We start from the raw sequence: 26,116 nt of genomic DNA, 5'->3' as shown, positions 1-26,116 counted from the left end.
TCAGCTCCCCCCATCCAAATTATTTTTTTGGGAAGTGAATGATGTCAGATTCATCACAGTGAACACCCTAAAGTACACATCATAGTGAACACCCTAAATTGGAGATAAAGGCAAGTATCAGTTCATACTGCCCACAATTCTCAATTGACCATGTCAGCTAAGTTCTTAAAAATGAAGATACATTAAAACTACTAGATTTTTTCCTTTTGCTTAATTAGAGTATAATTGCTTTACAACGGTGTGCTAGTTTCTGCTGCACAGTGAAGTGAATCCACTACATGTATACATATATCCCCTTTCTCTTGGGCCTCCCTCCCAAGAGAGTGGGTGCCTCCTATCCCACCACCCCAGGTCATCAAAGAGCACTGAAAACAACCCAATCAAAACATGGGCAGAAGATCTAAATGGACAGTTCTCCAAAGAAGACATGTAGATGGCCAAGAGGCACAGGAAAAGATGCTCAACATCGCCAGTTATTGGAGAAATACAAATGAAAACTGCCATGAGGTACCACCTCACACTCATTAAAATAGCCATCATCAAAAAAGTCTACAAACAATAAAGGCTGGAGAGATTGTGGAGAAAAGGGACCCACACTGTTGGTGGGAACGTAAATTGATACAGTCACTATGGTGAAGAGTATGGAGGCACTTAAAAAAGTAAAAATAGAAGTATCATATGATCCAGAAATCCCACTCCTGGGCATATATACCTTGAGAAAACCATAATTCAAAAAGACATACACTCAATGTTCATTGCAGCACTATTTACAATAGCCAAGACATAGAAGCAACCTAAACGCCTATTGACAGATAAATGGATAAAGAAGATATGACTTATATACAATGGAATATTACTCAGCCATAAAAAGGAATGAAACTGTGTCATTTGTAGAGATGTGGATAGACCTAGAATCTGTCATACAGAGTGAAGTGAGTCGGAAAGAAAAAAAAAATCATATATTAAAATCACTAGATTTTAAAAAATCAAGTTCATCCTTACCCTAGTTGGAGAATCTTTACTATAGATATCATTACTATAGATATTATTACTATAGTTTGAAAAGAGTAACAGTGATAATGCCAGATTCTGGAAAGATCACATTGAAACAACAGCATGAGAACTTCAAGTCTTTTTACTTGAGAGAGAGTACTCACACAACAACGAAAGAAAACATGCTATAAATATTTGGGGAAAATAGGAAATTCCTAGTTTAAGGTGCAAAAAGATCAAGTAACAAGAGAATATTAAACAGAAATGGTATATATGGCGGGAGATGTTAATAGAAAAGATACACTGAAGAGGCTGCAGTTCCCAAAGTAGCCATATGAGGGAGACTGTGAGAAAGTATCAGCAGCTGGTTACAGCCATGGGGGGCCAAACGGGCCTCCAGTGTTTGCTCCCTAGGGTTCCAAGAGCCTTCTAGGGGGCACCACTGCCTTGTTGGCACCCAGGCCTAGTGCCCTGGCCCACTCCAGCAGTGCCTACAGGGACCTCCCAAGGAAGGAAGAAGAATCCTTATGGGGCCACAGTCACGGCCGGCACTGATTACCAATAAGCTGAAATTTTAAAAATATTTTAATTTTGCATTCTGGCTGAATATCAGCCTCATATATATTGTTAAGTTAGGGTTAGAGCACAAAGTTCCTCTGCAAGAAGAGAGTGAAAATGAAGTATTTCAACGTGACACTTTATAGGCTTTCAGGTTTGAGACTAGAAATACAGCTTTTGCAAATCATCTGTAAACCATATTAAATTGATGAGAAAATATGACGGTAACATTAAGTATTTAGGACATGACAAGACACACAGTCCTGCAGGGTCACCAATAATCTTACACAGGAAAAACCCATCCACATACATAGCAGCTACAGGTATTCGCTCCCTCCCACTTCCCCTCAGCATAACCAACTATGATATTTACTGAGCCCACATGAACTGCACTGTTCTCCACACTGTGGATCCAGCAATAAATAGAGAATACCCCGTCCCCCGTGTCCCAGAGCAGACATCCAACGAGGCAAGCAGTCATAACAACTGATGGGGAGACATTTGATGAGGGAATAAAGAGGGAGACTGAAACAACTCAGGGAAGGAGGGGGTGCTAGACTGGGGCCTAGAAAGACTTCTCTGAGGGGAGATATTTCTGTTAACCCTAAAGGAAAAGGAGAAGCCCATGAGTTCAGAATCTGAGGAAGGGCATTCTGGGTGAAAGGAACAACATGTGCAAAGGCCCTGAGGTAGGGAAGATGTGGGTGGAGGGCGGTGTGAGCGAGAACATGGGGAGCCCGAGGGGTAAGAGACGAGGTGGCAGGGGTAAATCAGGCAGGGTCTGTTTCTTTCAGGTGAAGAGCTTCTGAGGGATTTAAGGAGAAGAAACACAGGCTTCTTTTCACCGTTTCATGTAGACAGGTCTGGGGCCAATTAGGAGGCACCTGACATTAATCTAGTCCCAGTGAGAGATGAGGGTGGGTTGGAACAAGATGATGAAGACCAAGCTGGAAAGCAGTGGTTAGAGTCCAATTTTGTTTTGGAATTTGGCTTGTTAGGGCCTTTGTGTGTGGAGGGATATGTGGGAACGTTATGACCTAGCAAAGCTCTCACAGCAATACTCTCCACTAGGTCTCACTTCCTTTAACTGGAATATTCTAGTGGGGGGAAGCCTTGCAGCAGAGTCTCAGTGTTGGCTGAATAACTGTGATTATGAGCAGCTAATGGTAAAACTGGAAAAGAAAAGGCTCTCCAAGTAACAGACATTAAGTTTCTTCCCCTCTTCCCAACATAAACAAATTCTTTAAAATGTTGTTTTAAAATTAATTACAGAAATCATATGAAGCCTCCCACTTTCCCATTTTAAAGTACTAAACAACAATAATAGAGAATTAGAACCACAATTAGTCCCTGTGAGTGTTCCTACATTAACCGTTATATAACAGGACACAATCTATGGGTATTAAGAATATGAACAATGATATTAGAACAAAATTGAGTCATTAGCTTGCAATGTTACTAATTTAGTAAACCTTAAGGAAATAATAATTAGGCCTTAATATTTGTGAACTTTCCAAAATTCAGTTGCAACAGAACAGACTGGGTTACAGACATGCTGGAACATGCTGGAACTATGGGACAAAACTAAATCTTTTTTTTTTTTCCAAAACTAAATCATTTTGAGCAAAGAATTTGTGTGGGAAGTTTTCTGCTTTTCCCTTCTGAGCATTCTTTTGGTGAAGAGCTGAACGCCCAAGAGGAGCTTGTACAAATGGTGTATTTCTTGTTACTCACTAGTGTATGGATTCTGCTGCTGCTGCTGCTGCTAAGTCGCTTCAGTCGTGTCCGACTCTGTGCGACCCCAGAGACGGCAGCCCACCAGGCTCTGCCGTCCCTGGGATTCTCCAGGCAAGAACACTGGAGTGGGTTGCCATTTCCTTCTCCAATGCATAAAAGTGAAAAGTGAAAGTGAAGTCGCTCAGTCACGTCTGACTCTTAGCGACCCCATGGACTGCAGCCTACCGGGCTCCTCCGTCCATGGGATTTTCCAGGCAAGAGTACTGGAGTTGGGTGCCATTGCCTTCTCCGGTATGGATTCTAAGACCAACTAAATGATCTCTTACCAGGACGTCTAGATGGACTTAATTATTCATAAGCCCTATTGCCAGTTACATATAGTTTTAACATTTCTCTTATGCTTTAAAATCTGCTATTGTCCTCTGGATAGAGAACAAATCAATAAAGGTAGAAATCCATGTAGCACTTAGGGAGAACAATGCTGCTTTTATATTCAGTTATTAAAAGGAGAATGATAATTTGGTTGTAAATTTTAATCTTATCGCCTTGAATGGCCACACAGATAGTAAAATAAAAATTAACATGTTTACTGCTTACTGAAGCATTCATCTTCCAGTGCCATTATGCTGTGCTTCGGTGGGAGCAAAGAAGGGTTCTGGGTGGTTTCCCAAGCCCTGTCAGACGGGAGCCCTGCTCCCCAGCAGGCGGGACTGGACAGGAGCCGGTGCGGGCACACCACCATCTGTGGCTCCTCCCCTCGCTGCCCAGAGTCTGCGGGAAGGGCTCCAACAAACCACCACGAAGGCCGGTGGTCCTCATAAACCCTCTCCCGGAGACCCACAGCAACCAGGTCAAAGGGAATAATTAGGGATAAAATACAGGTGTAAAGGGAACAACCAAAAGCAAGAAAGAAAATACTTGAAGACCAGTTTAATGATGTAAGGATATTAAAATGGGATCCCCCTTTGTCTCTGGTTTAGCAGAGGTCCCAGATGTAAATAATTCAGAGGATGTCAATGTTTTCTCATCCTGAAATGAGGTGCTGGACCAACTATGAGGATCCATGAAAAAACTGTGAAATCAGTGCAGCTTTAGCCCACCCCTTACCTCCACACTGATAAGAAAGGTAAAGAATTCATTTGGAGAAAGTTGTCAGGAAGAAGAGGATGGGAGTCCTTTCTCATGTAGAGTCAAATGAGGGCTTAAAGGAACTACTCAGAAGCTTGTGAGTGTCCCTGGAATGTAGCAAGGGACATGTTTGCCTAGTGATGGCGCAGAGCAGAGGGACAGATGAGCCAGCTGCTAGCCATCAGAAAGGAATCCTGCCTGGAAAGGCAAATGACTAAGCAGAGATCAGAAACTCAGGGCTTGGGGGAGGCAGGAGGCCCACATAACTGGAGGGGGAAGGGGAACGGAGGAGGCTTGGGGTCAGCCAGAAGGGAGCGGCCAGCACAGGTGGGGAAGCCAAGTCAAGAGATTTGAAGTTGGATGCTCCCAGCCTGGGGCTCTCCAAGAAACCTACCAAAGAGCCTCAGAAGAGAAAGATGCAGCAATTATGTAGCAGCTACAAAAAGGCTTGATGTCACAAGGCAGCTGAACCAACTCCATGGAATGTGCTCACCCTTAAATCATCTTGAGTCTGGGCTGGACCCTAGGCACTGGAGGGGCCTGAGACAGGAGCTGGTGGCTGAGCAGGAGCCTGACTTCAAACTGCAGGGGGAGTAGGGGAGGGCTCAAATGGTAACTGGATACAAATCTAGAGTTTTTATACTTTTCAAAAGATGGAATTTTTAAGTGTTGGCAAGATGGTTCCTGGTCTTAAAAGGAGTAATAAGGGCTACAGAACCTGTCCAAGAACTTATCCAGGAGTCCAGAGAAAGGATTTAAAGGCGTGGAGAGAGAGACAACAGTTACACCTATCTACTTTTTCTAATAAATCTGTTATCTGGCACTTACTGTTAATCTTTTAAATCCTTTGGCCTCATTCATCAATGAGAAATTTTCAATTAGAATATAAACCTCTCTTCCCTTGGTGTATTCTTCCCTGCTCCTTGGGTTCCACTGAATCTCTTAGTATCACAAAAAAATATTAAATTGAAAATAAAAAGATAATTTAAGAGGTCATTAAAATTAGTTCATCCTCTGATTTTTCTCTACATTAATAGATTTTGAAAATCAATTTCATTAATCAATTTAATCTCTTCCACTAAAGCACTTGTATCAGCTTCTAAGGTTCTTCCTATAACTCAGACGCACCATCAGCTCTCCAAGGCTTTTTTTTCTTCCTAAAGTGATTATGATAAGGGAAGGTTCCTTAGATTTCTCTACTTTAAAGATGAGCAATAGATTCAGTAATAGTCACCTGGGAGTAGTGAAGTTTGAGGATGCATAGAGGAATTTTTTATTTACTAGGCTAATTTTATAAACAGAGAAAACGGCATTGAAAAAATCCCCACTAGCATTTACAATTTCATCTTTTAAGATTTCTGCATTTTTACTTACCAATTTGCAGAAGAGATGAGAAAACCTATCGTAAATCCCCAAGTTTGAAAGACTGACCCATGAATAAAAAATAGAGTAAAAATCAAGACACACCTTTGCCATACTCAAAAAAGATGACTAAGTTTCCTTATTTATCCTGTACTAGCAAAGTGTGAAATCATTTTAGTCTTACTAGATGTCTCATTATTCTTATTGAATCCCTCCCAGGAGTTGGGACAGTGTTCCAAAGAAGAAAAAGATACAGGCTGTAGTTAGCAGCAGAAAGAAATGGTAAACTTTTGTTGACCTGAATTCAACTCATAAGTCATGATTCATAATTGCATCTTTAGTCCACATTGCTAAGACAGGAGAACAATTTGAGTTATGTACATTCCCACATTCATATTTCTTTCTGGCCAGTGTTTGATGAAAGCCCAGGGCAATTCAGCCAGTGCTCATCATGTTCTCTGCAGAAGTATATTTATCTCAGCAATAATTTCCACAGCATTGACCACAGCAAGCTGGAAATAGCTAAGCTATTGGTTACCTGAATTTTAGCCAAGCCTGGTGCAGAAAACAAATAGCAACCACAAATACCAACCATCTTTGGAGAGTGTTGTTTTAATAAATTAGAAAGGCTGGTAAAAGACTTACATATGAAGATTAATCGATGGGGAATTTGGGATTCTCAGGTGGCGCCAGTGGTAAAGAACTCACCTGCCAATGCAGGAGACTAAGAGACTCGGGTTTGATCCCTGGGTCAGGAAGATCCCCTGGAGAATGGCATGACAACCCACTCTAGTATTCTTGCCTGGAGAACCCCATGGACAGAGGAGCCTAGCGGGCTATGGTCCATAGGGTCACGAAGAGCTGGACATGACTGAAGTGACTCAGCACACACGCAAGGGGAATTTAACCATAGCTATAAAATATACTCTACTACAGCAAGATAACTCATCAATTTTTTGCAAAACTAAGCACCCAAATTTCACTATATCCTGTGGCTTTAGTGCAATGTTCTCTGTGTGGCACACACCATCATGCCATTTGGCAGGGTGAGATTACCTTTTAATAAAAGCTTTCTGATATCTAAGTAATTCAACCTTTTGGGTGGGCTCCAAGGTACACATGCTTCATCCCAAATTCTGTCCTAGAACAAATAGGGTTGTTACATTGAGGGTTTATTACACTCATAATACCCTCCACAAACAAACAAGTGTGGGAAGGACACTAAGGAGGCACATTGATAATGGTTAGAAAAGAGAGCACATATTGATTTGTGGATTTTGTTAGTAATTACTCATACTGCTTTTGACTTCACTGTGGGTAAATCTAATTGAAAAAGATTTTTGCTCTCTGATGCCCCTGGCAGGGACATCCTGATCAGGTACTGTTAACAACATAGTTTGTAATTATAAAAATAATTGTGGGATCACAAATTCAAGACTATGACCTCAGTAAAGATGAATAAAGAGGAGGAAATGGGAGAAGTTAAATATGAGAAACAATTCTGAGTTCTTGTATGATGGGAGAAAAATCTCTGTCTTGATAGGAATAACCTTGCATCTTGCTGAGAATGACATTATAAAACTATGCAAGTATTCTACTATATTGGGTGAAAACACTAATTTCTTTTCAATTTTGTTACTAAATACATTTATTTTCAATAAGATACTTCAAGTTGGAATTAATATCTTGCTTTCTTTTTCTAGCTTTTTGCAGAAGTGAACCAAAATAATACAGAGGGGAATGGCTGAGTTTCAGTACCAAATGATATTTTACCAGTTGAGGTGAAAGAGTAAGTACTGGTACGTTGATCCCTTTTGCTCAAAAGTGAAAATAAACAAATTGGTTACTTCAACAGAGGACTGGCATTGACCGTGAGTAAAGACATCATGTGATGGACTGTATGTATTTCAGTAAAATGTATTTCCCATGTATGCAACCCACTGTGATTCCACCTCTGCTCAGACCATATTGTGTTCTGAGAACCAAAGATAGGAATATGTCACAGGCAATATTTTTCCTGATAGCAAGGAGACTAAAGAGACATCAAGTTCCTGAGCACCACTCTTCAGTTTACGCTCCTTCAATTTCTGTAAGCAAGAAGTTCTTATGTTGAAGGTGTTAACTTTTAAAGTCCATGTATCTGGACTCCCCTCTCTCAAATTCTCTCAGCAATTATGCCTTCTAAATGGGTTAGATGTCTCATCATTCTTATCTTGGAACTTTGCTTCTCTTCCTCCTGTGTACTGAGAAGGATGCATGACCCACTGACCTAGTCACAAGATACTAGAAACATCTTCTCCATATGCGTACCTTTCAGCCCCCTATGTCTTTCCCTGCTAGCCATGATCTTTACCAAGAGAAAGTGAAAGTGAAGTTGTGTCCAACTCTTTACCACCCCATGGACTGTAACCTACCAGGTTTCTCTGTCCATGGGGTTTTCCAGGCAAGAATACTGGAGTGGGCTGCCATTTCCTTCTCCAGGAGATGTTCCCGATGCAGTGATTGAACCCAGGTCTCCCGCATTGCAGGCATATGCTTTACCATCTGAGCCACCAGGAACTTTACCAAGAGAAGATTAAAAAAAAAAAAAAAAGATCGCAAACAACAAAAATGTACATACTCTAAAAATCCTGCCTCATTGCTCTGAGGGAGACTGGATGGATGGGTTAATAACTAAAAATCATGCAACATGTGGGATCAGATGTATTGTTAGCTAAATACAGAATGCACAGAAAAATCCATTAGCCAGCAGATTGGAAAAGACATCTTCTCCAGAGATTTGACTACAAGCTAAGCACTTTTCTCACATGAGATTCTTGGGAAGTAGGTGAGCTTTCTTTGAAAATTTGCAAAACCCAGAGAGTTGGATGCGGTCAAACAAAACAGGGATGGCACTGATGCTGGGTCACCAAGGTCATTAACTACTCAGGCAAACATGGTCCTGAGAACTAACTGATCAGTGACCTTGCTTCTCCAGAGAGGACACCGAGCCAACAGGTGGATGATCCAAATGCTGTTATGTTGGATTTAGATTTCAGCACATTTCTCTCTATTCCCAGGGAATGGAGTGGGAAAGATGTACAGTGTGGCTTGTACTGGTTTTCCCTGATTGCCAGAGAATCTTGCCCAATCAATCTTTGTGTTTATAGTGGCTGTGTCTTTCAATAATGTTTTCTACATGCTCCTTATGGATTGCAATAGAAACGATACATTCTGTCACACTTCAAAAGGAAGAACTGGGGTGGCATTCTCAAGGAAATATTCTCAGCACAGAGAAACACAGGTAAAGAACTCTTTTTGTTTTTGTTTTTTTTTTAATTTAAATTTATTTATTTTAATTGGAGGCTAATTACTTTACAATATTGTGACTCTTAACTCTTTAGAATATAGTTTTTAATGCTGATGTTAGCATCTCTGGCTTGAACCTGTGATGGGCAGATTTACAACCCTAGTCACTGACCAGGTGGCTCAGGACCAAAGAACCACCTGCCAAGCAGGAGATATGGGTTTGATCCCTGGATCAGGAAGATCCCCTGGAGAATGAAATGACTACCCACTCCAGTATTCTTACTTGGAAAATTCTATGGACAGAGTAGTTTGATGGGCTACAGTCCATGGGGTAGCAAAAGAGTAGGACATGATTTAGCAACTAGAGCAAGGTTTTACTATACTTGTTCTTCTTTTGTTACCAGAACCTCAAACAATGAAAATGCTTAATTTCAATATATTATATACATCTACATGGCTATATTTATAAATATGCCTGTACATGTGTATGCATACGTGTGCTGGTACATGTGTTGCAAACATACATTACAGGTGTACCTTGGAGATATTATGAGTTTGGTTCTAGACATCACAAAAGCAAATATCACAATAAAGTGAGTCACACAAATACTTTGGCTTCCAAGTACATGTAAAAGTTACATTTACACTATACTGCAGTCTGTTATCAGAGAAGGCAATGGCACCCCACTCCAGTACTCCTGCCTGGAAAATCCCATGGACAGAGGAGCCTGGTAGGCTGCAGTCCATGGGGTCACTGAGGGTCGGACATGACTAAGCGACTTCACTTTCACTTTTCACTTTCATGCATTGGAGAAAGTAATGGCAACCCACTCCAGTGTTCTTGCCTGGAGAATCCCAGGGACGGGGGAGCCTGGTGGCCTGCCGTCTATGGGGTCACACAGAGTCGGACACGACTGAAGTGACTTAGCAGCAGCAGCAGCAGTCTGTTATGCACTACAGCATTCTGTCTTGAAAAACAATGTACATACATTAATGAATAAATAATGCTGTTGGAAAAATAGGCTTGCTTGATGCAGGGTTGCCACAAACCTACAAATTGTAAAAACTGCAATAAAGTGAAGGGCAATAAAACAAGGTACAACTGTACTGCCTACTATGCATGCATGCATGTGTGCTAAGTTGCTTCGATCATTTCCAACTTTTTGCAACCCTATGGACTGCAGCCCGCCTGGCTCCTCTGTCCATGGGATTCCCCGGGCAAGAATACTGGAGTGGGTTGCCATGCCCTCTTTCAGGGAATCTTCATGACCCAAGGATTGAACTTGCATCTCTTAGATCTCCTGCATTGGCAGGCAGGTTCTTTACCAGTAGTGCCACCTGGGAAGCCCTATATACGATATATGTTTGCATATCCGTGGCAAATTCCAAAGGCTAAATATTATACCCAAAGGATAACTCTTTACTCCTAAATAGTTTATTTAACTGAAACAGAAAGTTATGTCCATTTTTTGGGGGGGAATACTTGCATATGCCTTGGTTTATCAACCTTCGGGAGGTACTAAGATCTGTCACAGTGGTATCACTCTGGAAGTCCCATCACTAGGGTACTAGAAGTTCTCAGATGGATTTTTTTTGTGGTCCCAGATCTAAGTGTATGCTCTCCACTGCTGCTGCTGCTGCTAAGTCGCTTCAGTCGTGTCCAACTCTGTGCAACCCCATAGATGGCAGCTCACCAGGCTCCCCCATCCCTGGGGATTCTCCAGGCAAGAACACTGGAGTGGGTTGCCATTTCCTCCTCCAATGCATGAAAGTGAGAAGTGAAAGTGAAGTCGCTCAGTCATGTCTGACTCTTCGCGACCCCATGGACTGCAGCCTTCCAGGCTCTTCCATCCATGGGATTTTCCAGGCAAGAGTACTGGAGTGGGGTGCCATTGCCTTCTCCACAACTCTCCTCTTTTCATGACCCTTTTAAAATGGAAATCAACATGATTTTAAATGTATTTACTCTAGTTTCCCACTCAATTATGAGCTCTTTAGCAAGCAGGGATCAAGAATGGATAAGAAAATTTTGCAACAAGAGCGTTATAATGAAGTCTTGCCTTAAAAATGTTAAAGTGTATTCTCAGACTAAAATAATACAGCATCCAACTGGTACAAGGAAAGGGACAGAACAATGAACATGATTGTTGGCATTGTTAAAGTATGAAGGACAACAGTAGGCACAGTACAAGCCCAATGTAATGTAAAATTATTGAGATGTATAAGTAAAAAGTAATATGATTATCTCTGGATGGTACAATTATGGGTTCTTGGTATTTCTTTTCTTTGGACTTGCATTACTTTTGTAAAAGGTAAAAAATAGGGAAAAAACAACAGTGTTAAAAAGGTAAATCACAAACTAGGAAAATACATGAAAGCAATAATAGTTTAATAACCTTAATATATAAAAATTGCTCATGAAATGAATACCAGAAAGGCAAGGAAGACAAAAATTTTAAAAAATACTGGGCTGAAATAGTATGTAAGAGTAGTAAGCATAAAAGATGTTTAACCACATCAGTAACCAAAGAACTAGGAACCTAAAACTTTAAGATACAATTTCTTCAAATTGGCAAAGATTAAAAATAACCAGTAACAGTAAAAGTTAACGAGGAGCCAATCAGTTGGGTTACTTTAAATGATACCACAGGCACAAATCCTTTTTCTGAAACTTTTGCAGCTGTTCTTCAGACTTGGGACTTTAGATTTTAAAAAAGACAGGGGCTTCCTAGATGGTCCAGTGGCTTATACTCTCTGATACCAGTGCAGGGGCCAGGTTCCACCCTTGGTCAGAAAACTAGATCTCACATGCCACAGCTAAAAGTTCTGCCAAAGCTAAAGATCCCGCATGCTGCAGCTAAGAAGATCCTGCATACTGCAGGGAAGATCGAAGATCCCATGTGCCACAAATAAGACCTGGAGCTGCCAATTCAAATGATAATAATAAATAAAAAAGAACAAAGATAAGATGTAGTATATATTAAGCAGAACTTCCAGCTAGGTGAGAGGCTGTACTCCATAATTAAACACACTGACATTTTTGCAGTTACACGTAAATATTCACAAGAAATAGAATACACGAAAAATTGAAAACAGTCTGATTTCTGTTGATGACGGTTTTTGCCATAAAATGAGTTCAGGTCAGATTTTGCAGTGAAATCAGTTAAAGAACAAATGGATGCTTTTCAGAGCTTTTTAGATTTTAGAATTGTTGATCATGAATTCTGAATGTTTATACAATCTTTCTGAAAGTCTTTTCAGCCAAGCAACTATAAGGTTAGACTTTAAAAATATTATACCTTTTAATCTGCTTCTGGGAGGAACTAAACAGAAATGCAGACAATGAGTTATCCTCAAGGATGTTGATAATAATTTCATTTGTGACAATAAAAATGAAATCAGCATGAAAGTCTAACACAAAGTAATGGTTATATTATGGATGGCCAAATAAAAGGGTATTATTGGCCATAAAAATCATTTTGAGGAAGATAATAACTCAGGAAAATACTTACTACTTATTGTTGAATAAAAAATAATCAAGACATAAAACTTCATACTTAGTATGATGTTAATTTAAAAATACATGTATCTATAATATAAAAATCTTGTTGAAAATACACCAAAATAGTAATAGAGATTATAAGTAAACACTGGGATTATGGGTGGTATTTATTGTCTTATTTATAATGGTATCTTTGAAATTTTTTTATAAAGAGCATAAAATACTTGCTATAATTATGAAGGTCATTTTCTATGTAAGATTTATCTTATTCATCTTACTATTTATCAGAGGACATTATATATAAACCCAGGCAGGAGGTATGTGTCCAAAAAGTATATACACGTGACTCTAAATTGCTCCTCCCCTTTCTCCATTGCTTTCTTGGGGGAGTTTGGTTCATGGTGCTGAAACCCTGAAGGAGATTGCCATGCTTGCCAGCTCATAGGAATGATGGGGAGGTGGGGGAACAACTACTCTCCATAAAATCACAGCCATAACTTACTTGACACCTGCTGAAAAGCTCACCACAGGGAAGAAGAGCCCATCTGTGTTGAAGTTCTCAAACATCCCCTGCACAGGCTGCCCGTTGATGCGGAAAGAGATGCTGGGTGCCCCCAGGTCCAGGCAACAGCTTACCACGTCGTCTGACTTCAGGAGGTGCTGGTTGATGGAGGCCACGGCTCTGGGTATGCGACCTGGTGAGCAAAGAACAGGAGGAAGGCATGTGGGACTCTGGGGAAACATTCACAGGCCACCCTGGCGGGGAGGAGGGACAGAGGTCTGGATACACTGCATTTAAATGCGACTTTGCCTTTCCTGTGTGAGGTGAGCAATGAGCAGTGGTTTCCTAAGCTCTGCGAATGGACAGCCATGATGAGATGAGTCCCAGAGCAAACGCTCAGGCTGCCAGGAATGAGAACAAAGGAGAATTCAACCCATTCAATGTGTGCTCAGATTCTGGCCTGGTGTCTAAGGTAATGGGCAAACTGCATTGCTAGGGATGGCTGAGAGAGAGAGAGAAAGAGAGAGAGCGTGAGCGAGCGTGCGTGCGTGCGTGTGTGTATTCACAGATACTCAAAGACCTTCCCCTCTTCCCTGTCCTCTAAAAGACATGGCTGCTTCAGCACTGGATGAAGGAGCTGTCCAAGTGAGTAGGGCAAGACTATCTAGTCACGAACAGTTTACTTGCTAAAGAATTTTATTACTTTACTGAGGCAGGGAAACCCACTGTCAGTTATTTGCTGTACTGCTGATTTCTTTTATTGTTGCTTATCTTTTGTAAGATGATTTATCATTTCCTGACCTAACTTGAAGTAGTAGGAAAATCATCTCTTAAGTTTTCTATGTTATACCATCTAATTCTGAAAGGTTTAGAAGTAAATTATCGGAACCACTCTGCCCATCCCCCTACCAACTTTTCAGTTCAGTTGGGGGCAATGAAGGGGCAAAAGGTTTCGTCAAAAACCCTTGAACAGGGTTTCAAGCAAAGCTCTTAGAAGTGTATATCGTGTTTCTTGATCATGGAAGCAGTACACGTTTTTATAAATGTTAACTGTATATATAGAAAATTATAAATAAGGGAAAAATGTAAAATAAAAATTTTAACTTTTTGATATATATATATTAATATTCAAACTGGGATATTGTAGGTTTTGTAACTTGTTTTTTCCATTTATCACATTGCAAATATTTGATTTTATAATGGAATATTCATCAGAAAATAGAGTTTAATGACAATAACACACCGTTAAAAGGTAATTTAAAAATCCCTTTATGATGAGTATATGAGCTGTTCATAAATCTTGTACATACATCTATGCTATGTAATATTTCTAATCTCTGTTTAGAACTCTTTAATGTTTTCAGTGGTGATTGCTATTCTAGTAATAGATTCCAAACCAAGTGGTGGATTTTAAAATAGTGAAACTACATTCTCCTTAATGAAAAATTAGGTACCCACTTCTGGTTATTTTGGGTAATTGACAAAACCATACTATATTCCCTCCCACCCTTCCACAAACAGTAATGAGGCAGATATTGTACTTGGGGCTGGGGATCAAAGACAGAGGACCCAGTTCCAGTCCTGAAGAAATTCATAGTTCAAATAAAGAACTACAGTTCAGTGTAACAGTGTGAGTGAAGGTGTACATGATGAGATGTCTTTAGAGGCAGAAGATGCTAAGTCAGCCTGGGAGTGTGCAAGAAGTTTAAAATGAAGAAAGAAAGGTTCACTAGATAAATGAGAAAGAAATGAGCATTCCAGACAGAAGGAACAGCTTGTGCAAAAGGAGTATATGAGTGTATGACATATCTGCAGAATGGCTAGAGTTTGGAGAGGCTGGGCTTGATGACGGGTGGTCGGGGAATAAAGAACCTGGACCATCAGCACAGTAACAGCACAACAGCATCTGAAACATTCAATGCACACTGGCAAATTCAGTCGCTCAGTCATGTCCGACTCTTTGCAACCCCATGAATTGCAGCACACCAGGCCTCCCTGTCCATCACCAACTCGCAGAGTTCACTCAGACTCACGTCCATCGAGTCAGTGATGCCATCCAGCCATCTCATCCTCTGTCATCCCCTTCTCCTCCTGCCCCCAACCCCTCCCAACATCAGAGTCTTTTCCAATGAGTCAACTCTTCGCATGAGGTGGCCAAAGTACTGGAGTTTCAGCTTTAGCATCAGTCCTTCCAAAGAACACCCAGGGCTGATCTCCTTTAGAATGGACTGGTTGGATCTCCTTGCAGTCCAAGGGACTCTCAAGAGTCTTCTCCAACACCACAGTTCAAAAGCATCAATTCTTTGGCACTCAGCCTTCTTCACAGTCCAACTCTCACATCCATACATGACCACAGGAAAAACCATAGCCTTGACTAGATGGACCTTTGTTGGCAAAGTAACGTCTCTGCTTTTCAATATGCTATCTAGGTTGGTCATAACTTTCCTTCCAAGGAGTAAGCATCTTTTAATTTCATGGCTGCAGTCACCATCTGCAGTGATTTTGGAGCCCCCCAAAATAAAGTCTGACACTGTTTCCACTGTTTTCCCATCTATTTCCCATGAAGTGATGGGACCAGATGCCATGATCTTCATTTTCTGAATGTTGAGCTTGAAGCCAACTTTTTCACTCTCCACTTTCACTTTCTCTGTTTTTGTAACTTTACACCTTGTTGCATCACTGAGAATGAAGAATAATTTCCTCACTGTAGGACTTACATGTATGCTAAGTTACTTGAGTTGTGTCTGACTATTTGTGACCCTACAGACTGTAGCCCACCAAGTCTCCTCTGTCCATGGAATTCTCTGGGCAAGAATACTGGGGTGGGATCTGTGCCATCCTCCCAGGGATCTTCCTGACCCAGGGATCAAATTGCATCTCTTATGTCTCCCTCATTGGCAGGCAGGTTTTTTACCACTCGGGCCACCTGGGAAGCCTGTAGGACCTACAATCAACACTATTTAAAACAAAAAATCTTAGCAAAGTTGATGAGTATGTAGGTTTGATACTTTTCCTGTCTCCATTTGACAAGACTGAGATCTCTCAGCTCCTTTTATGGAGTGAAGATACTCCAGGGTCCCAGAATCTTTCCTTCCTTATCATATTAACTCTGTTATGAAAGGAACCTATGGTATTCAGTTCAGTTCAGTCACTCAGTCGTGTCTGACCCTTTGCGACCCCATGAATCACAGCACGCCAGGCCTCCCTGTCCATCACCATCTCCCAGAGTTCACTCACACTCAGGTCCATTGAGTCGGTGATGCCATCCAGCCATCTCATCCTCTGTCATCCCCTTTTCCTCCTGCCCCCAATCCCTCCCAGCATCAGAGTCTTTTCCAATGAGTCAACTCTTCACATGAGGTGACCAAAGTACTAGAGTTTCAGCTTTAGCATCATTCCTTCCAAAGAAATCCCAGGGCTGATCTCCTTCAGAATGGACTGGTTGGATCTCCATGCAGTCCAAGGGACTTGCGAGAGTCTTCTCCAACACCACAATTCAAAAGCATCAATTCTTCAGTGCTCAGCTTTCTTCACAGTCCAGCTCTCGCATCCATACATGACTAGTGGTAAAACCATAGCCTTGACTAAATGGACCTTTGTTGGCAAAGTAATGTCTCTGCTTTTGAATATGCTATCTAGGTTGGTCATAACTTTCCTTCCAAGGAGTAAACGTCTTTTAATTTCATGGCTGCAGTCACCATCTGCAGTGATTTTGGAGCCCCCCAAAATAAAGTCTGACACTGTTTCCACTGTTTCCCCATCTATTTCCCATGAAGTGATAGGACCAGATGCCATGATCTTTGTTTTCTGAATGTTGAGCTTTAAGCCAACTTTTTCACTCTCCTCTTTCACTTTCATCAAGAGGCTTTTTAGTTCCTCTTCACTTTCTGCCATAAGGGTGGTGTCGTCTGCATATCTGAGGTTATTGATATTTCTCCCGGCAATCTTGATTTAAGCTTGTGCTTCTTCCAGCCCAGCGTTTCTCATGATGTACTCTGCATAGAAGTTAAATAAGCAGGGTGACAATATACAGCCATGACATACTCCCTTTCCTATTTGGAACCAGTCTGTTATTCCATGTCCAGTTCTAACTGTTGCTTTCTGACCTGCATACAGGTTTCTCAAGAGGCCTCAGCAAACCTTGCCATAATTATCTCATTCTTAAGAGCTCTTGTTTTTCCATTAAAAACCAATCTTTCCTGTGTCAACTGTTTCTTTTTCAATTAGTTTAACTTCTGGAAAATATCACTGCAGTCATTTGAATAAATCCCAAGAGATTTCTATGGATTTGTGAAAACCAGGAATTAATTGAAATGCTGAGTTAGACAACTAACTTCAAAAGTATCCATATCCTTACTGGATAAAGATACAAATGAAGGGACTTCCCTGGTGGCCAAGGGGTTAAGAATCTGCCTTTCAGTGCAGGGGACATGGGTTCAATCCTTGGTCAGTGAACTAAGATCCCACTTGCTGAGAAGCAACTAAGCCCGCATGCCACACTAGAGAGAGCCCACGTGCCGCAACTAAGGCCTGACACAGCTGAGAAAACAAAGATACTAACAGATCTCACCTTTCTGAGATCCACATTAACTGGGACAAAACTGACCGTATTGAATTGTGACTCTGGCACCCTCATCCCACCCTCTCAGAGTTTACTCCTGGCTTCTGTGCCAGTCTGAGACTCAGCCAGTAAAAAGATGAAGAGTAGCCTTCATGGTGGATGTTCTTCACACAGCAGTGCTTTGATGCCCTCAGAAACCAAGCTTCCAAGCTTTATTTACACCACAGCACCAGGGGCCTTCCTGAGGAAGGATGGCTGGGAGAGTTTCTGTCCAGTGTGCTCCCTCAGTTGAAAACCACCACCAGGATGAGCAACTGTGTCCTTGTGGTGAAGGACATTGTCTTTTATCTTCCTTATTTTAAGAGGCTGCGAGCCTAGAAGTTGCCATTGGAACATTTGTTAAGAGCATCTGTAGGCAAGCTGAAATCGTAGTCTGAGCCTATATTTAAAACATATAGAGACTATAGAGTTGGGATCAGTATTATCCAGAAACTGAAGGGAGTCTGTGGTTAATCACTGGATATAAAGCATGTGCTTAGCAAGTGCTTAGGGCAATGTAATGAGAAGTCTATTTGAATAAGAGAGTCCATTTCATGTAACATTCATGTTGTAAAAGGTCATTTGATAAAGTACATCAGCTCTAAAACACGAGTAAAGATTTGAAACTAGAAAATTGGAATTGTGAGACTGCTTTTGTACATTCTGTTTCATAAAACCGTTCCCATCTGCAAGAAGCAATCTCTACCTGAGGAGGGTATTCATGACTCCAGATGATTCTGAAGGGTTCTACATCCACATTTAAACAATATGCTTGTTTTTCCAACTGCCTGTAATGAGGTGGCATGGGGGTTGGGTAGGGGTGAGAGCGGTCTCAGAGCCACAGAAAGGGCTGAGTTCAAATACCCAGTCTTTACCTGCTGTGATTTCATTAAAAAGTCAGCTTCTATGTCCACAAAATGGGGACAGTAATGCTCCCAGTGATGCTGTCAAGAGGTTTTTTAAGGTATGGTTATTATTCCCTAGAGAAGGAAATGGCAACTCACTCCAGTAACCTTGCCGGGATAGTCCCACGGACAGTGGAGCTTGATGGGTTACAGTCCATGGGGTTACAAAGAATCAGACATGACTGAGCGACTGAGCACAGCAAATTATTATTCCCATGATTTTGACAAGACAATGACTTACGTCCTGTGTACCTCTCGAGAGGCAGTTGCACGTAGCAGGAAAGGGTGTTTCTAGAACCAGGCTCCCTGGGCTTGAGTCCTGGTGCTGCCACTTACTGCGTGAGCTTGGGCAAGTCACTTACCTTTGTGAACTCAGGTTCCTCATCTATCTAATGAAAATAATAATGTCCAGGGGTGACTGTGAGTTTTGAATGAATTATTCCATAAGAGTAACTGGAAGGGCCTGACACAGTGCAACCTACAATAAATGCTATTTCTATTGCTCGTGTAACTCCAGACACTTCCATTACTAGGTTAACAGGAGATAAGCTGACTAGCATATTGTTGGGATAGTATGTCCTTTATAATATTAGGTAAAAACAACAGTACAGAGAATCATAGCATTGAGGACCGAGTCCAGGAAAGTGACTTGAAAATTGAGTTACTGAAAAATCAGTAAATCTTACTGAAAGACCATGCTCTAAACAGGCACTTTCAAATACATTTAAAATGTACTGGATGCTTTTGGCACAACCAACAGGCATGTGATGCTGTAGAAAGGAGAAGCAAATATGACATGGAGAGTTTTTCTAAATTGCTTTAACTGCTTTGCCAGATATTAGGAACTCTGAGTAATCCTAGAGACCACCTATTGGGACAGTCTGGGAAGACTTGCGGCTTCTGTAAGTCTGAAGAAAACCCCTGACTTACAGGCTCAGGACTGTTAGAAGGTCCCAGAGGGCTTGGAAAGGCCATTCCAAGCCTAGCATTTTTAAGATGAAGGAAAAAGCCACTTAATCACATGCCACACATCTTCAAATGAACCTAAGGATGTGTTACTGCAGGCTTTTATTTCTTCTGATGAGTCATGTAGACAATTGGAAACACTGACGCTCAGCATTTCCATCGCCCCAGGCACCGCAGAGTTTGGTGTTATAACGTAAACACAAATACTCAGGCATTTGGAAACAGAGAAGATCCAGATACATCAAAACTGTGGTGTCCTACAGCTAACTTCTTGAATCCTCTACATATAGCACTGTGGTTGGAAAAGTCCAAGTCACAGTGGGCTGTGTTTTGATAGATGAACCAATACCCTGGAGCTCGTCCTAGTAGGGATGCAGGAGCCCTCTCATCAAATTGTCCCGATGAGTCAGAAGTGCTAAGGAATCAGCAAAGAATTTTATCCCATTCATTTACTTTCTGTATCACTTTATCTCTTGAGAAGGTGAATTCCTTTGCTTATTCAAAATTTTCAAGGGGAAAATTTACAGCAAGGGAAGAGGGGGTGTGATTTCCTCCTATGAAATTGCTCCCTAATCAGTGATGTACTGTATGGCTGTGTATGTGTATGTGTACATGTGTGTGCATGCTCAGTCATGTCCAACTTTTTGTGACTCCCATGGACTGTAGCCCGCCAGGCCCCTCTGTCCATGGAATTTCCCAGGCAAGAATACTGTATTGGGTTGCCATTTCCTACTCCAAGGGATCTTCCCAACCCAGGGGTTGAATCCCCATATCTTGCATCTCCTGCATTGGCAGACAAATTCTTTACCGCTGAACCACCTAGGAAGCCCTACTATATAGGCTCAGTTCAGTTCAGTTGCTCAGTCATGTCCGACTCTTTGTGACCCCATGAATCGCAGCAAGCCAGGCCTCCCTGTCCATCACCAACTCCCGGAGTTCACTCAAACTCACGTCCATCGAGTTGGTGATGCCATCCAGCCATCTCATCCTCTGTCATCCCCTTTTCCTCCTGCCCCTAATCCCTCCCAACATCAGAGTCTTTTCCAATGAGTCAACTCTTCGCATGAGGTGGCCAAAGTACTGGAGTTTCAGCTTTAGCATCATTCCTTCCAAAGAACACCTAGGACTGATCTCCATTAGAATGGACTGGTTGGAGAGAGCCAAATTCACCCCCAACTGCAGTTCTGAAAGGCTACATATGTAAAGGCTGTATCAGGAGAGGGAAAGTGATGCGAGGACAAGAAAAGAGCCGTTCCTCTGAAAGGATATTCACAGTGGCTGGGCTGACTCAGGAGCCTGTAGGGAGGGTTGGGCAGGGTTCAAATGGGGGATATTTGTACAGCTGATGATTGAAAGAAACTTCATAGGCTTGGTGAAGACCTATGGAGGCTGCCCTCCTCCTATACAGAGGAAAAACTCATTCATATTTCCCAGGATGTCACTTTGAGACCTTCTTCCCCATTCAGCATGGAACCTGGGCTCTGTTTCCTCTCAGGATGGAGCTAATCTCATGGTCTCGAGGGAGGTACCCGGAACTCTGCACTTGATCTCTATGATAGTTGACTTCATAGACAATGCAAGTAGGTAAGAGATATTTATTTTGTATTTAGTGTGTGTCAAGAACTTCACATCCTTCATCTCATTTAAATTTCCTAAAAGTCTTGTATCATCTTCATTTCATCTGAGGAAACCAAGTATCTGGGAGGTTAAGTAATTTGCCTGATGTCAAAAAAACCAAGTAAGTGAAGAGCTGGGATTCAAACCCAGGGATAACTCCAAAGTCACACTGCTGCTTCTTAAATTTCTCTATTGACAAAAGTATTAAGGGCTCTGCCATCCTTTCCAACTTCAGCAACATCCTTTGTGCTTTAATAAGTAGTAAAGTCCAGCTCAAGGCTGTGGCTTAATTTATGCATATAGATAAGTTTAAAGGTAATAGACCATCCACACTGTGGCAAATAGCATTATTTTGTTCTTTTTATGGCCGAGTAATATTCCATTGTACATATGTACTACATCTTCTTTATTCATTTATCTGGCAATGGATATTTAAGTTGCTTCCATGCCCTAGATATTGTAAAATACGTTAGTATGAACAGTGGGGTGCATGTATCTTTTTGAATTATGGTTTTCTCTGGGAATATGCCCAGTAGTGGGATCACTGGGTCATATGGTAGTTCTAATTTTAGTTTTTTAAAGGAACCTCCATATTGTTCTCCCTAGTGACAGTACCAATTTACATTCCCATCAATAGTATAAGAGGGTTCCCTTTTCTTCACACCCTTTTCAGTATTTGTTTGTGGATTTTTTGAGGATGGCTACTCTGACTGGTGTGAGTTGATACCTCATTGCAGTTTTGACTTGCTTTTCCCTAATAACTGTGATGTTGAACATCTTTTCATTTGCCTTTGGCCATTTGTTTGTCTTCTTTGGAGAAATGTCAATTTAGATATTCCACTCATCTTTTGATTGGATTATTCATTCTTCTGATATTGAGCTGAATAAGCTGTTTGTATATTTTGGAGATTAATCCCTTCTTGGTTGCTTCACTTACAAACATTTTCCCATTCCTAGAGATTGTCACACTGAGTGAAGTAAGTCAGACAGAGAAAGACAAATACATGATGTCACTTATAAGTGGAATCTGAAAAAAAAAGGGTACCAATGAACTTGTTTACAAACCAGAAGTAGAGGCGCAGATGTAGAAAACAAACTTATGGTTACCAGGGGATTGGGGGGCGGAGAGATAAATTGGGAGATTGGGATTGATAATGTATACATTACTATATACAAAATAGATAACTAATAAGAATACGCTGTGTAGCACAGAGAACTCTACTCAGTACTCTGTAACAGTTTATATGGAAAAACACTCTAAAAAAAACCCAAGTGAATATATGTATAGCTGATTCACTTCACTGTGCCCTTGAAACTAACTTAACACTGTAAATCAACTATACTCCAATAAGAAACACAGGCAGTGGACCCAGGCATTTACATCTCAAGAAAGGAAGAAAAATGGTCAGACCAGTATCCACCATTTCTCCCTAGCCACCCTCTATTCTCTCCTGTAGTAAGTCGGAGCATCACTTCCATTTCATTTCTCCATCAACTATTAGACCTTTTCATCAGACAGTCCAAAATTCACTGCTGTCCTGGTGGGAGTCATTAACAGAAACCTTATTCCTTCCACTGGTGCACACGCTGACATATTTACCTGTTTTGCCTTCTGCAAGATAAATGTTACCTGGGCGCAAGTTGGAGAATTCAGAATGATGCCCAGACCCAAGGAAGCTTTGCATTTTAGTGAGCATAAAAGATGCCAATTTTATGGATGCTGGTTTCTTGACATCTCACCAGATGCTGAAGATTGAGTGATGAAGACCCCCAAAATGCTCCTAGGTGAAGTTATATTACTATGTGGGTAATATTCACCTGGCTTTCTGGTCTTGACTGGATAAGAAGGAAAAAGGGAGCATTGTACATTCCTGGAATGACACACAATAGGATGGATTGATCCTACAACAGGATGGACGTCCAGGTCCTAAAATGCACTGACAGCAGTGCTTTCTGGATGTGCAATTTGTGGGTTCTCTGCCTCCTGACTCACTGTTGCATTTATTTTGCAAATTTTTATAAAGGGATATGTCAAGTGCCCCATGGAGGGCTGTGAAATCTGGAAAAGATGGAATAAATGTGTTTTTTTTTTGAGAATGGTTGGTTTTTCTTTGAAACTAGGGGCCAATCTGCTCCATCTAAGGGTCTTGGTAGACTTCATATTGCCTCAGTCAATCCAGAGTTCTCCATGAGTGAAGCCTGGGGTCCAGGGAGGGCTTCCCAGGTAGTGAGGGGTAATGAATCCATCTGCCAATGCAGGAGGTGCAAGAGATGCAAATTTGACCCCTGGGTTGGGAAGATCCCCTGGAGTAGGAAATGGCAACCCACTCCAGTATTCTTGCCTGAAGAATTCCATGGACAGAGGAGCCTGATGGGCTACAGTCCATGTGACTGCAGAGAGTTGGACACAACTGAGCGCATGCACCTGGGATCCAGAGAATATGCTCGGGTTGTGGTGAAGAGAGGGCAGGAAGTGAGCAGCAACCAGCAGGCAGTGGGCAACACTTTTCTCTCATCAACCCCACTCATCCCCCTACAGGTTCAATTTTACTAAACTCAGGAGCTGTAAGTATATGAGAATAGTGATTTTTTGTTTTCAAATCACTTCCCCAGAGATAACTTTCTGAGATCCTTATGCCAACTGATGATAACCTAAGCTAAATGTTACTACAACTGTATGACCACAGAAACCATGCCTCTACAGTGGGGCTCTGTGAATCCAGAGAAGACCCACCTTCACCCCTCATGAAATGGAAAGTTAAACTGTGAGGATAAGAGAACAAGACATTCACTTCACTCTATCATCCTGCCATTTTGTACCCACTTTTGTCTGCAACACACTGTCCCCTGGGATACACAAAACACAGAATCAGGCAATTTCTTCTTATAAATGATCCCAGATACATATATAAACAAACATATTTGCATCATTCCTAAGAGGTAAAAAAATGTTTATACTGAATATAAAATAGCACAAATATTAAAAAATATTGATCAGTTGAAAGTAAAGATCAACTGTAAGAAACATGTCACTAGGACCTGAGCTATTGGTTTTAGCTGGAAGCTAAAAGGAGGAGGAAAATGTGATGGATTTTGTAGTTCTCGGTTACAAATGAAAATACATAGGTCTGCCTTGTACATACAAACTTTCCCCTTGTACTGGATTTACAGAGGATTGTATGTCCTGGTTCCTTATGCAAGAGGCACACAGCACAATGCTTACCTAAGAAATTTCTATAAGGAACAGTATACCTCCAGTTCCAGTTTTGCAAAAGATACAGATAAGACAAGCTGTAGATAGGAGAGGGGAGGGGTAGAGCCTCTGCTGTGGGTAAAAGTATGAGGGTTAGTCTTACATTTCCACCCATTCAGAAGCCAACTCACTTCTCCACAGGCAACCACCACGGACATTTCTGGGGAAAGTGTAACTGTATATTTAAAAAGGAAGTTTTGAAATCTTTTAAGAGATTAGCAACTACCATGTGTCAGGTACAGATCCAGACACCTTATAAGGTGTATGACAAGGCGGCATGTTACAGCCACCAGATGACAGACTTGTAGTCAGATATGGAGGCTTCTCTGCATGACTGCGAGTAAGTTAACTAAACATCTTTGTGTTCAGTTTCCATGTCTGTAGTATGAGATCAATATTATCCACTGTAGGGGGTCATTGTAAGGATAAAATGAGAGGAAAAAGGTACAAAAGATATGCAGCTTACTGCAAAGTCAATAAATGCTCAGTCTTTTTCTCCTTTCCTGTTGGCCCATGTAACCTTGACAAATCCATGCAATTAGGATTGTAAAGCAGCAGACACTGAGCTTGAGAAAAGTTAAGGGATCTGTACTAGATGATGTAACTGAAGTACAGACTCGTGGTTTAAAAGAGGACAGTCTCAGGCTTCTCTGGTGGCTCAGTGGTAAAGAATCCACCTGTCAGTGCAGGAGACGTGGGTACGATCACTGGTCCGGGAAGATCCCATAGGCCTTGGAGCAACTTAGCCTCAACTACTGAGTAGTTGCCACTACTCAACTCAGTAGCTGCCACAACTACTGAAGCTGTGCTCTAGAGCCTGGGAACTGCAGCTACTGAGCCTTAGTGCCACAACTAAGCTACTGAAGCCCATGCACCCTAGAGCCTGTGATCTGCAGAAGACAAGCCACCACAATGAGAAGCCTGTGCACCACAGCCAGAGAGCAGCCCCCACCTGTTGCACAACTGGAGAAAACCCCATGCAGCAACGCAGACCCAGCACAGCTAACAAACACATAAAATCATATATACAAAAGACCCAGCACAGCCAACAAACACATAAAATCATACATACAAAAAAGCAGGGCAGTCTCATTTCAGATGTGATGCTCTTCCTACTTAACCATCTACTTAGTTGGGACTTGAGTCTGTATCATTTCAACAAGAAGTAACCATTTCCATTTGAACAATCAGGGGCCGAAGCCCTGGCAAGGTGCTCACCTGACCAAAGGTGAAGTCCATCAAAGCCATAGGAGTATAGGTCATCACCAACACCATTGCCCCCCCATCCTTCTCCGCCTCCAGGGTAAGGAGCGTAGCCAGAGGAAGAGGCCCAGCCCACCCGCAGATGCGTGGGCTCTGCTGTGAGGAAGGGGTCCACCTGGTCGATGATAAGCTCGAAGTACCACTTCTTGTACTGTGCTGAGCCTTCAGCAACTCCCAGGAAGATGTTTGGCCGAATACTGAAATTAAACATGATACAGGTGGCACCTACAGACTCTTAAGAAATAGGAAAGCAAACTGAACCAGACCATAGGAGGCACGGGCCCAATTAAACCAAAAAGTGAACGTGACAGTCGCTCAGTCATGTCTGACTCTTTGCGACCCTATGGGATTCGCAAAGCCCACCAGGATCCTCTGTCCATGGGATTCTTCAGGCAAGAATATTGGAGTGGGCTGCCATTCTATTCTCCAGGGCATCTTCACA

The 26,116-nt window shown here is 41.7% G+C and overlaps 1 protein-coding gene across 1 annotated transcript in view; it reads right to left on the bottom strand.

The window, feature by feature from the left end:
• RYR3 (ryanodine receptor 3) overlaps window positions 1-26,116 on the bottom strand; it is a 457,031-nt gene that overhangs the window by 219,403 nt on the left and 211,512 nt on the right. Inside the window, 2 exon segments of the mRNA XM_070378270.1 lie at window positions 13,071-13,263; window positions 25,630-25,871. Coding sequence (XP_070234371.1) covers window positions 13,071-13,263; window positions 25,630-25,871 — 435 coding nt within the window.

Source organism: Bos mutus, chromosome 10 (assembly GCF_027580195.1).
Source record: "Bos mutus isolate GX-2022 chromosome 10, NWIPB_WYAK_1.1, whole genome shotgun sequence".
Taxonomy (NCBI): Eukaryota; Metazoa; Chordata; class Mammalia; order Artiodactyla; family Bovidae; genus Bos; species Bos mutus.
Note: the sequence above shows the minus strand (reverse complement) of the source record. Positions and strands in the feature narration are given on the sequence as shown.